Genomic DNA, 26534 nt, shown 5'->3' with positions numbered 1-26534 from the left:
TTTTATTCTCTTAGGAGTGTAAGGGCAACTCGAAATACTCTGTATAGGAATTGGGTTCCTCTCCCAACAAGAGCACCAGAAATAGGAATCCCAGTTCCTATTTTGAGCATTTCGTGTTGCTTTATCATTCCCAAAAGAAAAAGAGGAAAAACAAGATAAAAGAAGGTGGATTTCATTATTTTCATCATACTCTCATACTCCCCAATTGAGATATTTATAAACTTATAATGACTATCTTAGGCTAATTAGCCTATAATTAACCCCCAATTACTACTACACTATTACAAGTAGAGTCACATCATCCACACATAGAAATTTGTTTCTTGGAAGTATAGTATTCTGAGCTCTAAAAAATATATATATTTTTTGGGCACAATGTCTTGGTAATTTAACTTTTCGGTATGCAGAATAAATTTATGTACAAGTTTTTTAAATTGCAAAATTCATGTATAAGAGGCTCACACAACTGATGCTTGATCACAACAAACACCACTCTTCTATATAACTATATTAATTTATTCAAATCTGAAAGAAATCAGAAGGATGAAGCACATCAAGCTCATTAGAGTAACTGAAAAAATAGCAACTTTTTGAGTTAAAATGCCGTGGATGAACCATACCTGATTTTTTCCAGATCACTCAGGGAGTTCTTATTTTCCATATTTTTCGGTTCAATGTGAAGGGTATAATCAGGGCCAAAGTACTCATAATATTCACTATAAGGCAACTTATTATCTGGCTCAACTCCAACTGCAACTGCCGTCTGTACCACCAAGTTGAAATACATATTGAAAGAAATATAAAGTGCATTAACCACCAAGAAAATTGAACAATATGATACAAAATAAGTGTATAGAACAGCCAATCAACCTCATAGCACCAGCAACGAGCAACATTTCGCATTGTATAGCCACCACCACCCAAAACCATAAGAGGTACATTAAAAGATCTAAGAAACCTTAAGCAATCCGCATGCCCCCTCACAGACAAATTGAAGCAACCTAACCGGTCCCCGGCCAACGAATCCGCACCACACTGGAGAACTACAGCATCTGGTTGATAGATTTCCATGACCTTCGAAATCAGAGGTCTAAATAATCCCTGGAAACTTTCATCATCAATTCCATCATTCAGTGGAACATTTAAAGCATAATATTTTCCAGTGCCAAAACCAACATCTTTAATATGACCAGTTCCTGGAAAGAAGTCCCCAAATTTATGGAAAGAGACAGTCATGACCCTATCAGTTGTATAGAAAGCCTCTTCAACACCATCACCATGGTGGACATCAATGTCTACATAGAGTACACGCTGCACATTTGAACAAATCAGACAAATAACAGGTGGCAAATCAACATAATTTGCTGATCAAGGTAAAATAATGTAAATTTCATATCATTACCTGAAACTGCAAAATAAAGTTAATCCTACAAACTGAAGAAAATGCATGAAAAAAGTGAAAGCAATATGTTTTTACACCCAACTAGATAAAGTTCAAAAAATGGCACATAAAAAGTGACAAAAGTGAAAGCAATATGTTTTTACACCCAACTAGATCGTTCATAAAATGGCATATAAAAAAAGACTAATGTCACGCCTTCAAAAGGAAGCAACCACAAACAATCAGTTTGCAGATTCAGTAGCACTTTATGCTTCCTATCTCTCACTTTGGAGCTTATTGGAGTACTAATTAAGGAAGTAGCGTATTTTCCATGAAAAATGTATCCAAGAGATTCTCTATTTACTTAAATGCCTTAGATGCAATAATCAAGTGATTACATTTCTTCTCAGGAGTTGAGAAGCATAAGTTTTTTGTGCATCTGTGCTTCGACTGGCAGGAAACTAGTTGTGATGTTTGGGTTAATTATATAGTTCACTTTGCCCTTCGAGATTTTTATTTCATCAAATGCATTATAGTGATTTGAAGTTCCATCACTTACCAAGTTTATCGACTGACCACAAATAGACCTTGACTATTTTAAAAACCTCATTTAAACTTGGTTGTCACAATTAACTGAGTTTAAGACACCATCACTAACCCGAGTCTAAGGGTGAGAAGGATTATGATGAATATTGACTTTTTAACATGATTCTAGAACTTTTCTTTTCCGATTTGAGGATTTGTTATGAACAACAAGTTCTCTCATAAAAAAAATCAAATTATGGTTGAAAAATATTCAAAGAGGCACAATTTCAAAGTTGATATTGGGCCAACGAGCTCCCTCATACAAAGAAATCAAAAACTAAGATTGAAAAAAAATTCCAAGGGGCCCAATTTCAAGGCTGATCTGAGCTGACAATGGGCTTTATGCTATATCAACTAAACCAAGTGGCTCAAAGGCACGAGTAGCCAGGAGGACTTGTGTGCTTTAGAGCATAATCATAATGTGTGATTTAGGGGCATATTTCAAGCATGAATATGAGGTTTGGAGGAATGGTAATGAGGACATCAACAGGAGATTTTGGCGTGTATCAGAGGAGGCATTGGAGATCGACGACCACGATCAAGAGCCTTTATTTTTTATACATTTTATGTGTTGTTCATTTTATATATTCTTCAATGTTGTGAGCTTTGAGAGAAGAAAGAGAGCCCTTGGTGAGGGTGATTGTAATATCTGTCAGTCTTCGGAAGAGTCCAAGGCTCGCGGCTTACCTCTACCTTCTTTCCCTACTTCCACCGCCGGCAGCACCGCCGGCAGCCCTTCATAATATACCCAAAATGCCAACCTTGCCCTTTTTCCCCTCCCCTTTCCCCAACCTTCCACAATCGGCCCCTTCCCCACCCACCTACCGCCGGCCTCCTCCTTACCGCCGTCCCAACCAAGCCATAGCCGCCCGCCTCCCAAGGCCATCCTAGCCGCCGGCCAAGTAGTCCCCACAAAGCCTGACTTCAAATTCAATTTTCCTCTTAATCACCTTCCTAAAATAGCCTATTATTGATTAGGAAAGTTTCTTATTTGAATTTCAAACTCTTTCCTCATTGATAAATCTAATTTAGAAAATCTCCTTAATTAAATCTAAGATTTGATTTCAATAACCAATTAAAGTCAAGGGCCCACAAACATCGAACCTAGACACCCTCCCTCTCTCCTCATATGGCCGGCCCTCCCCCTTTGCCTTTTCTCTCTACAATTTAATCCTTAACCCCAATTAAAATCCCCATAAATCCCTCCTAAGCCGTCGGCCCCTCTAGCCCTCTTTTGAGATAATTTTGAGTTCAAATTATTCCCTTCCATCCCTTTTGAAAAGCTGAAATTCAATTCAGATTTTCTAACTTATTTCCTTCCACCTCCCTAGCCCAAAGTCCAAAAATCCTCTTAACCCTAACCATCCCCTCCCTGAATCCTCTCAAACCACCCCCACCCCCACCCCCCTTCATCCTTCACAAGTTGTCAGCCCTCAAGGATCCCCAAGAGAGGAAGCTCCTTTATCCATGGATGGCCGATCTTGAAGTAGACCACGGCTTCGCTTACGATTCTCAAGGGCAAATAGATATTCTTCAATCGTCAATCTTCGACCCCGATTGGGAGATAGAAGACTCCGTCTACGACTACGTTGACCGTATACTATTCCACCTAGCTGAGACTATCAACGAACAACGACCCTCTAGACAGTGGCAACTCATCGGGCATCCACCCATGTCACCTTCTCTGGCTACCTTCCCGTGGATCAAGACCATTGGTGTCCTATCTCTTTTGGTGGCGTCACTTGAATTGCTGAAATTATCTCTTCGCTAAAGCCTTTCTTAGAGCGTGAGTGATAGGAAACTCTAGGTGAATGTTCTAAATATTAACCCGTGGATTCTTATTATGCATAACTAGTTTTATTGTAATTTTGATATTATTTAATTGTTTTGTTCTCCTAGCTTGTAATTGCATGTCATATCAAACTTCAATTGAAAATCCTTAAAGTTAATTTTTGTGATACATTAACCTTAAAGTGGTAAGCTTTATCATATTTTATCAATTCCATGCAATTCCTGTTTGTATCACATCAAATGGTGATGGACAACATGAGTGAGATCTCATTCTTGATTTTCATCCTTCACTTTGAAATTGTTTGTTTTATTGTTTTATCAATTTTCAATCTTTAAGTATAAGAGGATTAATGAGAGCAAAAGTTTGAAAGAGAAAAGAGAACTTTTTGTTTCTTAAAGAAATTGAAGAGGGAGATTGAAATCAGAGCTTCTTCGCCTTCGTCGATGACGATCACTTACAGTCGGATCAGAAGTCATGACAATTCAATGATGTTCTTCCTATTGGATTGAAAGTGACGACAAGAGCTTGCTTCTTGAAAGCGTAGCCATCTTTCTTGCCTCTCACGCGCTTCATCGCTGCTCGACTTTGCCTGGTTCACGAGAGGTAGAGATTGTATGTGACATGAGCTTCTTATACTGATTGGACGCATTGTTGTTCCTTCATTTTTGCTCGACTTCGATTGCTTCACGCGAGGTAGAGTTCTTGTTAAATCCTAGCCTTCCCTTGCCCCTTGATCCCATGGCCGATATGGATATCTGTGGGAGGCTCACCTAGATCACAATAAAATTAAGCTTTTTCCCTCTCCAATTCTCTAAATTTAACATGGTATCAGAGTCAGGTTCCCACCACTGGCCTTCCTTGTCGAAATTTTGAGGAATGATAATCCTTCCACCGGCCTTCATTATTGAAATAGTTGGGATATAAAAATCGAAGGAAGCGGAGAGGAGCAAGCGGTCTTCATTGTCATTAGAGATCGAACAAGAGTCGAGTGGTCCAAACTGCTTGTGCCCTCTATTTTGTGCCTGCAACCAGAAGAAGCAGAGACGGTTGTCTCTCGTTCATCCAAGACCGAGAAGAGATCAAGCAAGAGGGCTCCTCTTTCATGTGTCTGGGGCGAGCCGAGCGAAATCTTCCTCTTGCATACATGTGATAGCATGGGACTAGAAATCGTGCGTCTGGAACAACCAGGACCTCTTAAGAACAACAATATCGGGCTCGATCTTTGTTCTTGCATGTAACATCCAGAATCAACTGAGCAAAAGCGATAGAAGTCAAGCGCGAGGCCTCCTCATGCATTCATCTGGACAACAACTAGGACCTCCTCCTAGGAATGGCGGCATCATGCTCAGTCTTCATCTCTGCAAGCGATAGAGAGAGGAGCGACGTTCCACTTGGTCATCTACTTCGAGCATCTCTTCCTAGAAGTCGAGCGAAGAGGAGCAAGCATGAACCCTCGTACATGCAAAGGAGGTCGAGTCTCTATGCATACGTTCTTACCTACGTTGAACCAAAACCGAGCACCGGAGGAGTCATGCAAGAGTTTTTCTTGTGCGTGCCTACAAGGGACCGAGAGCTTAAAGCCCTTATTTTTGTGCCTGCGGCCTCTCTCGTGCACCTCTGTGCAAATGTCGCCTAATGATTTAATGCTGGAGGATGGTGTCTCCTCCACCCGATTTACAACAACTTCTGCTACTTGATAAAGCTAAAAATTTAACGTCAAGAATGGAATAATCTCCACTACTTCAATGTTAATTGTTGTTCAGCCAACTATGAAGGCATTGATTGCAAAGGATCTTCTAGGGCATTCAGACATGGATGTGAAGGTTTCCATTGCATCCTATCTTAGTGAAATAACAAGAATAACAGCACCAGATGCTCCATATGATGATGATATAATGAAGGAGATACTTGGCTGAATGTTGGAGATTTTAAGAATTTGGACAAGATGTCAAACCGTTCATTTCCGAAGAGAGTTTCAATACTTGAAACTGTTGTAAAGGTTTGATCTTGTGTTTTGATGTTAGATCTTGATTGTGATAATTTGATATTGGAAATTGTTAGAGTATACTTGAAGATCTCAAGTAAACCCTAACAGGAGAAGCAAAAACAATGAGAATACTCAACAAGTAGAGAGAAAATCAGAGAAAAACAACCCACTTTATTGAGAAAAATCAACTAACGAAAGAAAAACAAACAAGATACAAGTGATCCTCAATTCGAGAGGAGGATCATTCTCTCCCAATCTCTAGACAAAGCTAGAGCCCAAACACTAAGAACAATAGACTCCAAATCAGTCACAAATCAAAGAATAATCCTAACCCTAATTCCTCCTCCTTACTTAAACCATGCAATTAATCATTTAAGCCCAAATGACATATCAGCCCTTGTAGCCCCCTCCTTTGGCTCCAAAAAGTTTGAATTTAAATCCCTAGTGGACCCCACCTCTCTCTCTCTCTTGCTGCTCGCCTTCTATAAACCTGAGTCATCCCTTGGAAAGGGGCCGGCTGGACCGGTCCAATATGAACCGGTCTAACATTACCCACCTCCCAAAGAATCACTCTATCTTCAAGGTGAAAAGAGGGAAACTGATGTTTCACCCTCTCATAAGGCTCCCACGTGACGTTGTAGTCTGGAAGACTCTTCCATTTGATTAGCACTTCCTTATTTCCACCATCTCTCTAACGGACGAAAAATTATTAGGTGCGGAGTGCGCACCATCCGCACAAGCACTGGGTACCTAGCAGTATACCCAATACTTGTGCGGACAATTCTCCATGTCCGCACTCCGCACCTAATAATCTCTCCTAATGGACCCCCATCATCTCCAAGGGTTCTAAAACCACCTCCAAATTCTCTATCAGCATCACTGGTAACTTAGAACTTGTGGCATGATTCTCATTTGCCCTCCTCAACTGGGATACATGGAACATCAGATGTATAGTCGCTGTTGGTGGTAATTTCAGCTGATATGCCACTGCTTTGATCCTCTCTACTATCTCAAATGGTCCAAAGTACATGGGTGTCAGCTTCTTATTTCTCCTGTTGATGATGGTCTTCTGTCTTTAAGGTCGGAGCTTTAAGAACACATTTTCCCCTTCCTCAAATTGGATGTTCGTCCTATATCCATATGCCTGATTCTTCATAATTTGTTGGGCCCTCAATAGATGCCTCTTTAATTCTTCCAACACCCAGTCCTGCTCCTCCAAATACTCATCTACTAAAGAAATTGGGGTGCTACTATACCCAAAATGCACTAGGTAAGGAGGGTCCCTTCCATACAACACCTTGAATGGGGTCATTTGTGAAATGGAATGATAAGAGGTGTTATAACAATACTCTGCCCATGCCAGCCACTTAGCCCACAACTTGGGTGTCTCCGACACAAAGCGTCTTAGATATGTTTCCAAGCTCTTGTTGACCACATATGTCTGTCCATCAATCTGCAGGTGGTAGGCGCTCCTCTTCAATAGTCCTGTGTAGTCTAAACAACTCCCTCCAAAAATGACTGAGGAACACATTATCCATGTCTGATACTATAGACTCTGGTACTCCATATAGTTTGACCACCTCTCTGATGAAAACTGATGCCACTCATACTGTTGTGTATGGATGTCGCAGGGGAATGAAATGAGCATACTTGCTCAATCTGCCTACTACCACCAGAATCACTGTGAACCCTTCTGATCGGGATAATTCATCTATGAAATCCATGGATACCTCCTCACACACCCGACTTGGTAAAGCACAATGTTTAAAATTGCGTATTCGGGTATTGAGGCGTTTTTGCTCTCTCCCCTTCCTCCTCTCCTATAGAGTTCAATGTCGGGCATTTACTTCAAGATTTATGTAAGTTTTAATATATATAGCGTGAGGCGTAAGCCTCATGCTAGTGAGGCGAGGCGGACCTCAATTCGGGCCTCAACCAAGTTGAGGCGCAAGCCTCATAAAAAAAACTCGAGGCGTTAGCATCGAGGCGTTTTTTACTGGAATTGCGCAAAGGCTGGCCTCAAGGCAAGCCTCATATTGCGCAATTTTAAACCATGGTAAAGAATAAGGTTGTAGTAATCCTCCTGGATACATGGTCATGTACTTGTCGTCTGACATATCTCACATATGGTTACCATCTCCTTCACATCCTTATGCATCCCCTTCCAATACAACTCTGAGGCTAGCCTCCTGCATGTCTTATGCACCCCTGAATGACCCCCAATAGAGCTCCCATGGAACTCCTAGAGTAAGTGTGAAATGTGGATTGATTTCCTAGGTATAAAAAATCTTCCATAGTACAGAAGTCTCTCTCCCCCCAAAGAATACCCTAGGTGACTACTCCCATTCTTCAGTAAATCAACCCTAATCTTCCCCAACTCCTCATCCCGTGCACTCTTCTAAATGGCCTCCCAATCCAATATCAGAGGTACCGACACTATTGTCGCCTGTAACTCCCCATACATTTGGACAAGGCATCTGTCATCGTGTTCTCCACTCCTGGCCTATACTGAATTTAAAATTCATATCCTAGTAATTTGGATAACCACCTCTGATGCTCCTTTGTCACCATTCGCTGCTCCAACAAGTACTTTTGGTCCGTCCTGAAGAAGAAATGCCAACCTAACAAGTAGGACCGCCACTTCTAGATAGCTAGTACAATGGCCATCAACTCCCTCTCATAAACTAATTTCAACCTGGCTTTGGTTGTCAACACTTGGCTTAAATAGGCAATGAGTCGATGATTTTTCATAAGCACCGCCCCCAATCTATATCCTTAGGCATCTATCTCCACTATGAAGACTTGAGTGAAGTCTGGTAAGGGATTGTGTTAGGCTCTCAAATGCTACTGTGGCCGCCCCCTATAGGATATAGATTGGCCTTCTTCAAGCTCTCAAATGCTACTGTGGCCGCCCCCTATAGGAAACCATCGTTCTTCAACTATTCTGTCAATGGCTATGGAATGGTGTTGTACCCCTTCACTAACCTCTTGTAGTATCATGTCAGCCCTAGGAATCCCCTCAACTCTTTGATATTCTTAAGCACTGGCCATCTCAACATAGTTTCAATTTTTGCTTCGTCTGCTGCCACCCCCTCCTTAGATATGATATGCCCCAAGTATTCCACATTGACCTGAGCAAAACAGCATTTCTTCATGTTGGCGCTCAGCCGGTGCTCCTGTAACACCTCTAGCACCCTCCTCAAGTGCTCGTAGTGCTCCCCCTCTACCATGTTGTAAACTAGGACATCATCAAAGAACACCAACATAAATTGCCTGAGATAGGGCCTGAAGACCTTGTTCATAAGAGATTGTGTTAGGCTAGCCCAAGCTGAATTGGTCCCGCCTGGACCGATTCTTTGCTACAGGAGGAGGGAACTAAGAAGGGGGTGGAATAGGAGCGGGGCCCAAGCATTAATGGGAGCATGGGTTTAGGGGTGAAAATTCAAATATGAGGACTGTTCAGAGATTGCATTAAATAATTTTATTGTTTCTTTAAGTATTTTACTTTTTGGCTAGGGTTAGGGTTATCTTGAATTTAGGCTGAAGTTTGAGATCTCTTGTGTTTGCTTTCAAGGCTCTAAGCTTATGCTAGAGATTTGGAGAGTTGAATCTTCCTCTTGAATTGAAGATTCATTGTGTTGGGTTGTTTCTTTTCAACTATTAGTGAATTTCAAGTGCTTTTTTTATTTCCCTATAGTTTTCATCAAAATCTTCTCAAACTTGTTTTTTTTTCTCTGAATTTCTACAAGTTTACCCTATTTTGGTGGTTGTTTTCTACCAAATTGTTATTAGAGCGCGTCGATCCTTTCATTGACGGAAGGAAAGTTGAAGTTTTGGAGAGAGAACTTGGGCAACTCAAATCTAATTTTGAGGAGAAGATTTCTGATTTTCAAAATCAAATTGCATCCACCAATGAAAGGATGAAAGGAAAGTTCACCGTGGTGGAAGATATGTTGATGAAATTGCTTGACGCCAAACCAAATCCGGCAACATCGGAAGCGAAGGAAACCATCGGCGGCCAGGAGAGGTGGAAACCCTAATCCATTTAGGGGAAGGGAAAATTTGGAATGTGATGGTGAAATAGATGAGCATATTAATGGGGACATCAGATCGTGGAGAGTCTATCAGAGACGTGATCGTCGATCTATGGCCACGATTGAGTCATTGTATTTCTAAGTTGTTTTATGTATTTTCTTATTTATAATGTCATATTGTATTTGATTTATTAGTTTGCTTCATTAGTTTCCCGTTGTACCCTTTTATTAGGGGAGATCGTATGTAAGCCCTAAGGGCATTATCGTCCTTTTTATTTTTATGAGTATTCGTACGAGGCTATTTATAGCCCTAGTGTTCTTCTATTGAAGCTAATGAATGATTGATTAAAATAATTCTTCTCTTTGCATGAGTTCTTGTGAGAGCTTGAGAGATCGGAGTGAGATCCCTAAGAGAGGGAGAATTGCACATCAACCTAGATGAGTCGGGTTCGTGGTTTTATTTCCTATCTCTTCCTTTCCCCTTCCCACCACCACCACCTGCCATCATCACACCAAAGACCTCCTCCCTCCCCAAGCACTTTCCCCTTACTCGAATGAGCTCCACATACACCCCACCTAGTCGCCGGCCCCCATACCCGAACCCAATCAACCCGCGGGCCCTAGATCCCCTCTCCCCTTTGATTTCTATTGCCTATTTTGGATTGAAATAATTTGGGCAGATTTTGAATTCAAATTTATTCAATTTGAAATTTAAAATATTTCCTAAATTACTAAATCTATTTTAAGAAAGTTTCCTAAATTGAACCCAATTTGAATTTCAAATTAATTGGAATTCTTTCAACACTTTCCTAATCACCACACCCCAAAATGGCAATCTCAAATCTCCAACATTAATCCTCCCTAGCCCTTGATGTCGTCGGCCCCCTCATTAAACCCCTTTGGATTTATTTCCTAATCCCTCCACCCTCTCTTGGAAATAATTCCAAATCCCCACTACCTCTCTTGGCCGAAATCCCCATGCTCCCATTTTATTGAAAGCTACTATATTAGTATGTCGTTGATTTCCTATTTTATTTTAATGATTCAAAGCTCTTATTGTGCAACTTAGCCTAAACGGAAGTGACCGCTCTTACGTTTTATTTTGTCGTTTTAATTGCTAATAGTTATAACCATTATTATTCTAATCAATAAGTCGTGCATGTTCTTATCAAGTTACTTTTGCATTGTAGTCCTACATCACATATTATTAGTAAAATTCAAGTTGGATGGTTGAAGTGGAGGAATGCATCAGGCCCGTTGTGTGATAGAAAAGTCCCCCTGAAACTTAAGGGAAATTCTATAAGATGGTGGTGAGACTTGCAATGCTTTATGGCGCAGAATGTTGGCCATTAAAAAAGAAGCATACAATTAAGTTAAATGTTGCAGAGATGAGGAAGCTCAGGTGAATGAGTGGATTTACTCTTAGAGATAGAATGCAAAATGAGCATATATGTAAAAAAGTTGGAGTAACTCTAATAGCAAATAAGATTAGAGAGCCTCCTTAGATGGTTTGGTCATATAAAACATTGACCTTTTAATGACCTGATTAGGAGAGTAGATGTATTAGATTTGACCTATATTAAGAGAGCTAGAGATAGAATTAAAAAGACTTGGTTATAAAATATTAAAAATGACCCTTTTTTATTAAATTTAAATGAGAATTTGACTCTTAACATAATATAATGGAGAAAAATGATTCATGTAGCCAACCCCATAGTGGGATAAAGGCTTGATGTTGTTGTTCTTGTTGTTGTTGTTATTGTTTATTGTGATATTTGGATCTCAATTATATTTCACGCAATTTATTACTTGACACTTTATGCCTTGTGCACTTTTGTTTTTCATATATATGACAATTTATTTCTTATGTCATCTTTTAATATATTGTTTAGTTATTATATTAAAAATCTTCATTTTAATTTTATGCAATTTTTTAATTTTGAGACTTACGTCTCAAAACGACTTGAGGCTTACGCCTCGCCTCACAGACGGAAAACCTCAATACGCAATTACACAATTTTAAACCTTCATCTAGAGAAATTTGGGAAGGAAGCTTTCAGTGAAGCAACATTTGGAGACTCAACTTTTAGGAATATCTTTGTTGATGCAACTATGGGAGATGACCTTTAGATTCACTTAGATATTTTTATTTTTTTATATTTGAACTGATGTGAATTATTGAATTGAGAACTCTTGCTTACTTTATTTTCTATATCATGAATGTGTGTTCTCTGCATTTTCAAATATTTTAGTGTACTTTATGATCTTCTCATATGCAATCTATTAGCATTTTGTTTATTTTACGTCAACTTATATTTTTTTATATTTTATGTTATTTGAATGATATTAATTTTATTATCTTCATTTGATTTTTAGAGCTTCACATATTGGAGGAAGAAAATAAATGATTTCATGAAAAATTGGATTTGAACTTATGAGTTATGACTAAAAAAGGAAAGATCAGTTAAATTTATATTATATTTGAATAAAATTAATAGTTATTATGTCAGCCGATTCATCCTCGATCGAACCACTGAATTGTTAATCTCTTCTTCCAGTTCGTTGTTTGATTCAGTTTTCACAGCCTTGGTAAGGACACTCATGCAGAAGATTGCAAGGAAGAAAAAGATGCTCTTCGGGGTTAATTAGGCCTAAACCATAACAGAAATCAAGTGAGATTCAAGATATTCACTTCCTTGTTTTGCAGGAAAGTAATTCAAGGGATAAACAAATACAAAGTAAGAGGAGATGGACCATGCAAACCTGATGAGTATTGTTGTGCTTAAATCTTCCTTGTCCTTATATTTTCAACAAAAGAGAAAGATTTTGGGTTTAATGGCAATAAGAATATAGCTTGATCATGTCACAAGGAGGGAAGGGAGAAAAAAAATTGAAGATTGGGGTGCAGTGACTTTACTCTTGAATTCCTTTTGATTTATAAAAGTCTTTTAAGAGCAAGGTGCATAACACCCTGATTCAAACATGAATTCTATAGACAACACAAATGTCTAAACTCCATGATATGTGCAAAAGATAATTCCAAAATGAGAACGTAAAGCTGAAGGAGATAATCTGAAAATTATCGAACAGGTCCTCAGCCCAACTATTATCAAGTGAGGCATTCAGGTAACCCAAATGTTATAAGCAAAGTGCTCACTAACAAACCATGGAGAAAAGGACCAAGAAAAGATATTCAGAGCACTTGAAGTGCACACATTATGAAAGCAAACTAAAGTGGAAAAGTTAGATTTGAAGCGTTATTTCAGTGCAGCCAAAGATGCTATTTTTGTTAACAAAAATGGCAGATAGGAAAGAAAATGGGTGATGAAATCCTTGTACCAGGAATCATAGGAAGATAACTCCCTATGTATAACACTCCTTATTCTTCTTCTTCTTCATATACCCTATCACAGTCATCATTCTCTCTTCTCCAGCCAACTGAATTATCAATTTCGACTAAGTCGTTTCCAGAGGCCAACAATACTGAACCCAGTAAAAGATTACAAATTTTAGAGTTGCAATAAAAAAGAAATACTCTACTACATATGCATTTTTAATCATCAAATATGGGAAAATTACCTACTCATGAAAAAGCAGGACCTCATAAATCAAGGTTGGGTTCAAAATTTCTTCCATCTTTCTAACCACAAACCAGTGGTGGATCCCCTGTTAATTGAGGGTGGGCTGCCCACCCTGGGAAAAAAAAAATTAACAGAGGGGCATTTTTGGGTTTTTGCCCCTCCTCAAAAACCCTCTTTGCCCTAAATTACTCACTCCTGCAACAAATTTGCCCATCACGCGTAGTTCGGCCTGTTCGCAAGAGGTCTTCGAGCGCCCCTGTTTGTAGCCGCCAGTCGCAGCCCTCTCCTAGGCAAGTGTCGCCTCTCGGCTTCGCAAGAGGTCACCGTAGCCCTCTCGTTTGCAGCTAAAGCGTTCACCCCACAGCCTTCTTCTTCGCGAATCTCCATATTTCCCCTCGTGAACCTTCCTGTTTCTGGTCTTCACGGTTCGCAGCCCCTTCTGGCATTATTGAAGGTAAAAACATCTCCTACACGAACTACTTTAGTATGGATTTATGGATTTGCTGCTAGACATTTTCCTTTACTTTATTGGAATCTTACATGTGCAGATGATAATGTGTTAGAGCAGATTTTTGTTTTGGGTTTTTTGGCATCATGTTTTTCTTCGGAGCTTTACGTCTTTGCTCTTAGATTAGTTTTGTGTTTGTTTTGGCTCCTTTGAGCAGGCTCTTTAAACCATGTGATAATAATGTAAATCTAATAAAAAGTAGATATTGAGCCTAACTCTTACAAAGGCGAGTTTGGATTATTCGTTCACCATAGTCGTCATTATACTTAATTACTTATCAACCTTTATTCCATATGCTTGGCTTATCTCTGCACAAATCATTTTTCAAGTATCTGATGCATATGCTGGTAAGGACAAAAAGGTAGAAAAAATTAACATTCACAAATATAATATCTAGTGATTTTAATTATCAATAAAATTATTATAGAGCAATGATATAACTGATCATGTAGTGATTTTAATAATCATTTTATATTAGGTTTTTGAGAAATTGAACGATTCTTGAAACGAAAAGAACGTGTCGAGATTGACATTAACAATCTCCTGCCGATCCTGGTATTCGACCATCAATATGAAGTTATGATGTGAATGAGCGTGATAAAGTTCGCAGAGCTCTAAAACATCATCATTTCCCTCAAACAATGATGAGAAATATTGCTCGTAGATTTAACTCAAAATGGTTTGAAGAATATCATGATTGGATAGAATATAATGTACAAAAATATGTTGTATTTTGTCTTTATTGCTACTTGTTTAAGCCTCAAGAGCAAGTTAATACTAGCCAAGGCGGTGGAGATGCAATTGTTGGTGAGAGATTTAAGAACAGGAAGCGAAAAGAGAAGCAATTGGGTCATGTTGGAGAACATAATAACGCACACAACAAAGCAAGACAGAAATCTGAGTCTTTAATGAAGCTTCAAGAAAAGAGTATTCCTGATTTATGATCGAGCAAGGAAGACAATAATAAAAAAGAATACCGCATCATATTAACTGCGGCTGTTGATTGTGTTCGATTTCTTATTCGTCAAGGGCTATCGTTTCGTTGGCATGATGAGTCATCTAGTTCGAATAACCAAAGAAATTATATAGAACTATTCCATTTTCTTACTGATCATAATGAAGAGATTAAAATAGTGACATTTGAAAACGCAAGTGCTAATTTAAAGTTGATTGCATCAAAAGTTCAAAAAGAGACTTGTAGTTCTATGGCTGCTGAGACCTTGGCTGTAATCATGAATGATATTGTTGATTCTTACTTCACAATTCTAGTTGATGAGTCTCGCGATGTGTCTACAAAAAAACAGTTAGCTATTGCAGTGAGATACATAGATAAATTGGGCCAGGAGATTGAGAGGTTCATTGTTATTAGTCATGCATCTTCAACAAATGCATTAGCACTCAAGGCATCAATTGAAGCGCTTCTTGCAAAAAATTTATTAAGTATATATAGAATACGTGGACAATGCTATGATGGAGCATCTAATATGCGGGGTGAGTTTAATGGTTTGAAAGCACTAATTCTGAAAGATAATCCTCGGGCATACTATATTCATTATTTTGCTCATCAACTTCAATTATGTTTGGTGTAAGTTGCAAAAAATCATTGACAAGTAAAGTATTTATTTGAAATCAATTTAAGATTGTCAATATTGTTGAAGCTTCATGTAAGAGAAATAATACTCTAAAAGTTATTCAGCATGATAAAATAGTTTTTCATTTAAGTGGTGGAGAGTTAATTAGTGGTCGAGGTTTGAACCAATAAGCCAATTTGCATCGTGTTGGTGAAACCTGTTGGAGTTTGCATTTTCAAACATTAATCAGTCTAACAAAAATGTATGTTTCTGTGATAGAAGTATTTGAAATTATCAAGGAAGAGGGGAAACATGATCAACATTCAGTTGAAGCAGGTGTTTTAATACATATTATGGAATCATTTAACTTTATCTTGGTATTGCATTTAATGATTGATGTTTTAAAAATTACAAATGAATTATCACAAGCCTTATAAAAAAATGATCAAGATAATATAAATACAATGAAATTGATACAAGTGACCAAGCAATTATTGCAGATGTTAAGGGAAAATGGATGGGAAGCTTAATTGAAGAAGTTTTATGTTTTTGTAATATTTTTGAAATTGAAGTTTCAAATATGGATTCTAAATTCAAGGCTCGTGGACGGTCAGTACGAAAAGGTACAGAAATAACGAACTTACATTATTATCAAGTTGATTTATTCTACACTGTTGTTGATATGCAACTTCTAAAACTTAATAATCGATTCTCTGAAACTAATACTGAGTTATTTCTTTGTCTGACATATTTAAATCCAAGTAATATGTTCTCTTCTTATGATAAGGAGAAGTTAATTCGTCTTGCAGAGTTATATCCAGCAGGTTTCTCTATGATTGATATTGTGTCTCTTGAATATCAGCTATCTACTTATATTATTGATATACGTACTAGTGATGAGTTTACATATTTGACTAGTATTGTTGCTATTGCAAAACAGATTGTAAAGATAAAAAAAATATTATGCATCCCCTAGTTTATAAGCTTATTATTTTGGCATTGACTTTACTAGTTGTAATTGCTACGGTGGAGAGAGCATTTTCTGCAATAAGATTACTAAGCATCGACTGTGTAACAAAGTCGGTGATACTTGACTCAATGATTGTTTAGTGTCATATATTGAGAAAGATGTATTTGATTCTGTTCTAAATGAAATCATTATGCAACATTATCAGAAAATATAAAGTATAATGCAAAGTTTGTAATTTTCTTTTTTGCTTCATAAATTATAATGAAATACAATGCATTACTTAAAATTTTGCTAATAGTATTTACTTTTTTATATATTGAGTTTGTCCCCCTCCTAAAAAAAAGGATGCATCCGCCTCAGCCACAAACCAATCAAATTTTATAACATTCTTAAGCAACTGGAGACAAAATGAAATCAAAATCAACGATAGATTAAGCTAGAATATCTGTGTGGCAGGTAATCACCTTGTGAAACTTGAGGAGCTCGAGGATCCCAAGGACAATGTCGTTCACGTAGCAGAAACCCGAAGCCTCGCACTTCTTGGCATGGTGGAGCCCCCCGGCCCAGTTGATGGCGATGTCGGCGTCACCACGGTTGAGCTTGACGGCAGCGCCGATGGATCCACCGGCGGAGGCCTGGCAGAACTCGAAAAGGCCCTCGAAGACCGGGCAGTCCTCGCCGACGTTGAAACGTCGGAGCTGCCGAGACGACGAGGACTCGAACGGGTGGACACTGTTGCCATCATCAGCAACGCTGGAACCGAAAGTGGAGGCTGAGGCGGCAAGGAATTGGGGAGTGATGGAGGCAAGGAAGTCGACGTAATCCTCAGAATGGAATCGGCGGATATCAGCAGCAGAGGCGGGGTAGGGGCGGCACACCTCCATGAGATGGTGAAGGCGGTAGTGGACGACGAGATTGTGAGCCATACGGATTCGATGGGGCTTCATCGGATGCCCTTGCCCGTAGTAGTAGTCGCCTATAGAAGGCTCGTAGAAGTAGCTAACCCGCCGCTTCCGAGCGTCTGGTGCTGATGGCGACGGCAGCGATGAACCACCAGAGGAGTAGGTATCGGCGGAAACCGCCGTTGGAGAAGCGGGCATTTTAGGCTTGCACGAGACACTCGGCGCAAACCCACGCAGATGGAAAATAGAATGTCTATGAGATGGTCCCAACTGAGTAATTTTTTTATTAATTTATATTTTATTTTTATGAAAATATATAAGCAAAAATTATTTCAACTAAAATTTATCTATTTTTGACAACCAACAACTTATTTAATTTGAGGTCCATGGAGACCATTATTAATAGAAATAATGTTCAAACTATTTAAGGTTTTGCCCATATTCAATATAGCAATAACAACAAATTTTTATCCCATTATATGACATGGTTGGCTATATGAATCATTTTTCTCAATTGTATCATATTAAGAATCAAATTCTCATATAAATATAATTAAATAAATGTATTTTTAATACTTTATAACTAAATCTTCGTAGGTCTACTTCTATCTTTTTTTAATATAGGTTGAATTTAACACATCTATTTTCCTAATAGGGTCACCAGGAGGCCGATGTTTTAAGTGACCTAATAATCCAATACGAATCTCTCTATTCTTATCTGCCACTAGAGCTACTCAAATCTTTTCATATATATACTCATTTTGTATTCTATCTCTAAATATAAACTCAATCATCAACCTCAGCATCCTTATCTATACAACACTTAATTTTATGTTTCTTCAAAATTCTACAGCATAAAGCATTGCAAGCCTATAAATTTTTTTGTCAAGTTTGAGGGGTACTTTTCTATCGCACAACAAGCCCGAAGCATTCCTCAGCTTCACCATGCAATTTTAATTTCTACTAATAATATTCTTATCTATTTCACTATTGCTTTGAACAATAGACACAATATATAAAAAAACGTGCACTCTTTCTAACGACTTGATCACCCAATGTCACAATCTCACCATTAGATACATTACTACAAAATTTACACTCCATGTATTCAATTATAAATCTACTCAAACGAAAACCTTTAGACTCTAAGGTTGACCTCCATAATTTAAGCTTTTCATCAACTCTCCCTCTAGTCTTATCAACAAAAAGAATATCATCAGCAAAAAGCATACACTAAGGTACATCCTCTTATAAATGTCTGATAAGAACATCTGTGATTAAAGAAAAAAGAAATGGGCTTAAAGCTAATCCATGAAGTAATCCAACTGAAATAGGAAATATACTTGGTTAAACCAACTTATGTTTGAACATTACTTACATCTCCTATATACATATCCTTAATGACCTAGATGTAAGCATTATTAACTCATTTCTTTTCTAAAATTCTCTAGAGGGCGTCTCTTGGAACTTTAAATAATCACCTTTGGTATCCTATGGAATCAAATAATTTTACGCATGTATACCTATAACAATTGTCTACTGAATCACACTGTTGGATTAGAATAAAATGAACATACTTCTTGAAATAGTCTACTGCAACCCATAAAATCTCCTAGTCCCTGATGTTTTGCTTGATATACTATAAGGATGACTTGATAGCAACTGCTACTTCCACACACTAAGCATAGTCAATTTTTGATACGAACTTATAAGTTATATATTTTTTTGGCATATATGTTTTCAAAGTTTGAGCAAACTTATCATATTCTATTACATAAAGTAGTTCTGTGTAGAGAGCCCACTATCATGGTGTTGCATAATTTCAACCAGTAGTACTAGGATAATCATCATTGGATATATAATGAGTAAGGAAAGCCTAAGTGAGTATTAAGATTTGTAAAATTATTATGAATGTAAGTAACATAGATACAATCATTATATATGCATTTCATATGTTTCAAGAGAATTATATATAGCTTTGAGAGAGCTAGACTGCAGTTAGTGAAGATTCCTATGATGGATCGAGTTAGTATTCAAATTACAATACTTGGTCATAAGAAGTGGGAAAGTTGTAAAAGGGGAGAGCTTATGGGTTATGCTAACAAACATAAGCATTTAAGGCATACTCTTCCGACACATTGAGCTATCCATGTAGCACCCAGAAGAAGCTAGTGAGATAGAAGGTGACCACCCTGATAGAAAAGTTGGAGCATATGCAAAAAATACAAGCTAAAATATAGATGCAACAAAACCAAATACAAGATAAGCTGCACAGATTCATGGAGAAATTCCTTGTTGAACCAATTGGAGAGGCTAAGGATAGTAAAGACATGGAGGAGGATTAATGTTAGTTTCAGGGATGTCACTATCGTTCCCCTGTATATTGTTGAATTTTAAATATTTGTTCAAAACATATAATTTACTCTATACACATGTTAATGAAGTATTGTGCTTTTTGGATTATGTGCATTTCAATTTTATTAACTTTGTGATGTCGTTATCAGATTTTTATGTCGTCGGTTTATTATGCTTAACTGTGTAATTATATGATGTTCCTCTCTAGATAATTGTAAAAGAATCCAAGCAACAAAAGAGTGTTTTTTTTTCAAAATGGTACAAGTTTCTGACAGATTTTGTGTGGATAACTAGCCAAAAATAGTTTTGTTATTGAATACTGACATACTTACAATGAAAATTTTATCGACAAGATTTTCGGTGGACTTATCCTCCATAAATTTTAGGTGACGGTCCACTATAAATTTCAACGGCCATATCCATCAGAAATTTCACTACTAAGTTTTAAATTCTCGCTGAATATAGTCTGCTGATTGTAAAGCAAAATCAGAATTTCATTGGAATTATTTCCTTTCAAATATTTTTTTTTGATAGAAATAGATTTCCTCCGTTCTTATTAGTGACAGACTTAGTTCAGTTAGAAATCCACTGGTAAACTTATTTACCAGCCAAATTTATCATTTTTTTTCAACAGATTTGGTTGCCAAAAATCTGTGATTTTCATATAATGAACGACTTACTAAAAGGAAGCTCATAAGACATCATTCATCCTATATTAGAAAGGTAGCTGTGGTCCATTATGAAGAATAATTTATGTAGAGATGATGAGAAAACAATATGACCTTCCAATAGAATTTCTAATTGAATCTGAATGGAAGCAAGAACAAGATGGATTCATGGAGATAGATCATCATGTAATCTCCAATGCATAAGGTACTATGGAGAAGATATGATGTAGTACTTTCTCCAATGCATAAGATGAGAAAACTACTAGCTAGTTGTTCTGTAGTAGTTAAATATAATCTTTGTTACTTTCTTACTTCTTTTAGCATTTTTCATATAGTTATTTGTATAAACAGTTGACCTCGATCTACATATGTGGCATGGTTAATGCAAGCAAATGAGACGCTAATCGATTAGTATTGGTAGACAAGACATTGCAGAATGAAGATTGATGTGTCTTGACCAGGGGATGAAATTATTCAAATTTTGTCTGAATATAAAATAGACTACATCGATGCATTCAAGACATCAAATTTATCAAAGAGGATCTATTTGTGTGTAACTCGGTTGAAAATGATGATAAGCATGATTTTTGGCAAGCGCGATGCTATAAAAAAATTGTCAGAATGACTTCTGATTACCAAACTGACCAAACCGATGTGATCAGAGCATTGAATTTATCTAAGGTGGGATCTCTCGATGTTGAATTGAACGAAAGCAGTCGAAATCAACGGACCACGGACAAATCATTGCTCGACGTTGCCCAAACATCATCTGTTTGCAAAACGGATTTCTCTATTATGTTATGAATGTCGAAAATACTAGAAAATAACTATCATATTTTATGGATCATTATACAAGCAAAAATATAAAATTTGATGGCGTCCGAGGCGGCGTCGACAACACACAAATTAAGTATAAAAAATGATAAATAAATAATAATAATAATAATAATAATAATAGTAATAAATACATATAAATAATATAACATTAAAATTTATCCATGTAAGATAAATATAAATATAAATTTAATTTTATCCTTTTAATTTAAATATAAACCTAAATTCTGCATATATATTTTTATTCTAAAAAAAATTTAAATGTATGTTATTATACTAATATGTAATTATTTGCTATATATTCATGATACCTTTATGTAACCTTAATTATAATTATTAAAACATTATAATTTTGTTTTATACAATCATCAGATATAAAATGCTGTGAGTTTGTAGTTCTAAATTTTGCAAATATATAAGTACTAAGTCTCTATTGAGCATTATCTTTAAAATAAGGGTAATTGCATTATGTTAAATAATTTCTCTCTTTCATTCCAAGAAGATTGATTAGCTTGTTCATGATATGGTTTTAAATCAATTAGCAAAAACAATTATCAAAGATAATTGCAATCATATCTAAGATAATGATGCATTTATTATTTATCTAACTATCCTATGTTGATGCTAACGATGAACAAGAAAATCAGCCACCCTTGGATCAATCTCAACATACATGATGATATAGATTTAGGAAATCGATAATGAGGTCAACGAGATAAAAAACATATATCTAATAAGAGCCCGCGCTCTCTTGCATCTTTATCTTGTTAGAATTCACTTGGCCCAAGCCAAATATTAAAAAAAGCGGAAAACCCAAACAGAGCTTTGATTTTTACTAGGTTAAAAAGCTTTCTGATTGATGTCAAGCAGCATCAAAATGAGGCTCAACAAGTTATGTAAGTGCCTCCATTATTTCATTCTGCAAAACAAAAGAAGATCCTTGTGTTTCAAATCCTTATACGACTAAAAAAAAATCCTTTCATTCCAATGAATCTAAAAGGAAAAGAAAATTAAATAAATATGAACTCATGGGAAACTTTTAAATGAAGAGTTCTTGATGCACTTCATAATAAGTCATCAATTCTAACAATTTCTACTTAAGATGGTTGTTGCATGAGCTTCAATATCACATTGAAGTTTCTATCAAACTCTTGAAACATCTTAGTCAGCTTGTTTGATTGCTGCATCTACAGTGCAAAGAAAAAGAAGACAACCACTGAAAGATGGATATTTGAGATTGCTTAAAGATGTGCTTGCCATCAAAATCCTTGCTCATAGTTATTGACAAAGTGATTCCATTTAAGGTGGCTATGCTTTGTGATATAAATGATCAGAATTCCTTAAAATGGGTTACAACACAATGGATTGTAGAGTATAATAACCTTTGTTAATTAGATCATGAGATTTGTGAGACATCCAAATATCTGTGATACATAGTATGGCCTCAAGTTGTTCATAAGTACATTTGCTAATAAATTTTTTTAGAAATATTCAATTGAAGGGGTGATACATCGGCGTTGAAAATTGTCTATTTGTGCAAGTGTCTAAATATTTTGATGATCAAAGTATTAGTAAATTGGACTGAAATACCTAGATTGAAAGTGTTGCTAACTAATATAGTTCATATGCTTGAGATAAAATTGATTCATTTAAGCTATGGACTTGGCATATGGAAAATTTACACAAGATCTTTGTCAACTTATGTAATAATTAGTATTTTAACTTTGCCAAATTTTTTCTGGAGTCAATGTAACTCCAAATCACAAACTGTCTTTGCCAAAGTATTTTACTTATACGAATTTTTTCGTAATTTTTTTGCGCTGGTGAAAATCCTTAAGAAATCAGTAAATGTCGGTACAAGTGAGGATTTCAGGATCGTTAGGTGTTCGATTTGCAAATCAATTTTATCGATATTTTTTTTAAATAAAATGATTTATTTTATGGATATTTTTATGTAATTTTTTAAGCCCTAAAAAAATTTATTTAAATTTTGTTCTAAGAAAATTGATTAAATTAATTATATAATATTAAATTATTATTTTATGATAAAAATATCTAATGTCACTAAAAGGTTTTAAAAAGAAAAAGAAAACTTTTTCACTTCTCATTTGGGAGTTGGCTTGAGGGAAAAGTGAGAGAAAAAGAGGAAAGAGAAAAGGGAAATTCGGATTTGGAAGCTGCATAGTGATTTTTGTTCATCGAGCCTGCTGGAAAATTGCTCATCTCGCTGTAAGGAATATTTATCCTATTTTTTAATTCAAAGATTTTATGTTTTTGATATTTTTCTGATCAAATTTATTTTTTTGTTACCGAAAAATGTGAATAACTTTATATTGACATAACTTTCAGCATGTAACTTTTTATATATTATAGAGATCAAGATTATAAACATTTTAAGTATTTATTTAAGATTTTTTATCGGGTGATTGTAAAAATATAGCAATTTTCTTCCACCAAAAATTTATTTTAACCTCTTAAAATAGTAGTGTAGTATAATAAAAGTCTTAAAATATCATTTTATATAATTTCTGATATTTTGGTAATTTTTTATAAATATGAATTTTTATCTAATAGGATTCTTTGTTGTCTACCATTATAATATTTTGGCATCTTCTTAATTAAGCTCAATTATACATTATTTACTGTAATGCATTGAAAATGAATGTGGATATATAATTAAAATTATTATTATGGTAGTGTGATAGTACTGTGTGTGTAAAAGATAAGTAAAGACTAGTTAACCCGTTGGTTGGAAACTGATTGATATGTATATGATGGTAGACTGATGGACTTTTCTTTTAAATGCTATACTTTGGTGTTATCCTCTACTAATTCACATGATATTGATTAGGAGTTATAAGGAGATGATTACTGTGCCAACGGGCAAAGAGTGACGACTCTGTTTACTGAGCAAACAGTTTACTAATACTGATACTAACACTGAAAAACACGATGGTAGTCAGGACTTCTAATTGTTTAATGTAACTACTAAAATGCAAGTTTTGATGCATTATTCTTATTATTGTATGGATTTGTGAGTATTGCATGGATTTACTGTTATTGCATTAATCTACTTCTTATACCATTGGATTGTTATTGTATACTATTTAATACCACTGATTCACTCTACTGATATTAAGCATGTGATATACTGAGCACATAATATATAATACTTGGATAATATGTATACATTTTTTTATGATTTTATTACATTAATTTAATTTCGACATTCTTTATCGATATTTTATATGATTTCTATATTGATTGGTTTATAGATGTGACAATTGTTTTATAGATTTAACACTCGAACGAGTTTACAACTTTACTAGCTTCCATACCATAAATATTTTATTATTAATACCCAAAATAGTCCAAAAAATACCATCTAAAATTTAAAAAATATTTTTTTGAGGGTGGGCATTTGCCCCCCCTCACTAGTATGGGGATCCGCCTATGTATTTTACATATTATAGTGCTGCTGCATTTGAGTTTTACTATTCTTGCACTGATTTAATGATCATATGAATGTAACTGTTATGATTTGACCGTTGACCTACATATTGCTCCTTTGTTGTACTTTGAATTCATATATAGGTTTTGGTGACCTGCTATGTTATTTAAGATCATTATATATGGTTAAATAATTTCAGATCAGGGCAAGCGAACACTGGTGTGAGGCTGGTCAGGATTTCTTCATGTTTAAGTTCTTTTTCTTCTAGTTATTCTTTTGTACTAGGACATGATAGATATATGATGATTATGTGGATCATGAGTAGTGTATATAATTTTTGAAAATGAATATAGATGTGTACATTGATATTATAGAATCTATTTTATTATTTATTACTGATTGATGATATTAGATAGTTCTTGTTGTTATTTTTAAAATATTAAAAGAATAATTCTTCCAATTTAGATTATGGAGCATCACAACTTATACCACAGTGTATTATCATCTTAATTCTTATTGAGAAAAGATGATTATCCAATGTGAAATAATAATCGCCTCAAAGTTGTAAGAAGACCCGCTCCCAGCTCAGCACGCTCATGCTCCCGCACCATGCCCGCAGGCCCAGCCAAGCCCGCTCCGACCCGCCCTGCTTGCGCTGCCATCAAACCGCAAGCCCGCAAAAACCCAAACCTTGGCCCGCCACGCCTGCGCACGAGGAGGGGTTCCCTGCCCCCTCCTGCTTGTGCCCGCGAGCAGGCCTTCCTAACACCTCTCCATTTTTGCAAAATTGTAAAAAGTTTTGTTTTTTTATATTTATATTAATACAGCTAGAATATTACAATTAATTACTAATTTATCTTATTATTTTAATCAAATTTAGTTTAATAATATTTAATTTAATTTAATTAATTTAACAAAATGAATAATTTTAAAAAAATAATAATCAATTAATACTTAATTAAACTAAGTTATTAAATTAATAATTAATTGAAATAAATTATTAAATTATTAATTAATTAAAAAACTACAAAATTATTAATTATTTAAATTATGAATATATGAATTTTTTAAAAAAAAAATTAAAATCCGTCTGAAAATCTGCCGGAAAGTCCGCCGAAAAATCTGCCAAGAAATTAGGTGGAAATATTTCAGCGTAATCCGTTGGAAAATCTGTCGGAAAATAGTCCGCCGAAAATTCTGCTAGTAATAGATGATTTTCCTGTAGTGAACGTTTGTTAAGGATGACAAATTTAAGAATAACTTCAATTCACAAAGATCAAAATGTTTAATTAAATGGATCACTGCAATTTATTCTCAAATGATTTCTTGTCAGTAGGAACATGGCTTGTGCCTTATGGCTGGGTAGTTTTTCTAAATAATTGTACCACTCTATCACGGTTACGATCAAAGCCCATTTATTCCCCAATGGTTAAAAGCTCATTTGAGTAATGATTCATATGGTGCACTCAATAAGGCATAAAGGTTTTTCTTAGCTAAGGTTAACTAAAATTTGTCTCCTTAAATAAGCATTCACCCCAAGTCTATAAGATACCCTTGGACGAAGCAACTCATGGCTGCTAATAAGGATCATTCGGTCGGGTTGGGTCGACTACCTCCTCTCACTAGATAGATAAGAGACCATGACGGCCCGGGACAATGGAACCATGGGATCTTGATTGGGTTTGTCATCATTTCCCCCACCATTCGAACCCGTCATCATTCCCCCCACCATCCGCTTTAAGTATAAAATTAATAAATGTTATAATTCTAAAAAAAAATTCATATGTTGCTACTATATACTGGGTATTTCATTCTTATTTAATGACTTGCCTTAATCGAAAGTGCTCTCTTATTATCGGGAGGGGTAATGAACCATAGGTGCTTGCGCCTATATGAAATCTAGAACCTTATTATT

General features: G+C 36.0%; 1 protein-coding gene across 1 annotated transcript in view; it reads right to left on the bottom strand.

Moving 5' to 3' along the window:
- The window catches only part of LOC110113780 (histone deacetylase 6), a 34880-nt gene extending 17310 nt beyond the window's left edge, over positions 1–17570 (bottom strand). The window contains exons 1-3 of the mRNA XM_020846470.2: positions 16874–17570; positions 871–1311; positions 621–763 (exon numbers count right to left, since the gene is read on the bottom strand). Of these exons, the coding sequence (XP_020702129.1) occupies positions 621–763; positions 871–1311; positions 16874–17509 (1220 nt within the window). The 5' untranslated portion in view covers positions 17510–17570. The remainder of the gene's footprint in view (positions 1–620; positions 764–870; positions 1312–16873) is intronic.
- Between the last annotated feature and the right edge of the window lie 8964 nt (positions 17571–26534).

This window comes from Dendrobium catenatum, unplaced genomic scaffold (genome assembly GCF_001605985.2).
Source record: "Dendrobium catenatum unplaced genomic scaffold, ASM160598v2 fragScaff_scaffold_1117, whole genome shotgun sequence".
In the NCBI taxonomy this organism is placed as follows: domain Eukaryota; kingdom Viridiplantae; phylum Streptophyta; class Magnoliopsida; order Asparagales; family Orchidaceae; genus Dendrobium; species Dendrobium catenatum.
This window is presented reverse-complemented; position numbering and strand designations above follow the sequence as displayed.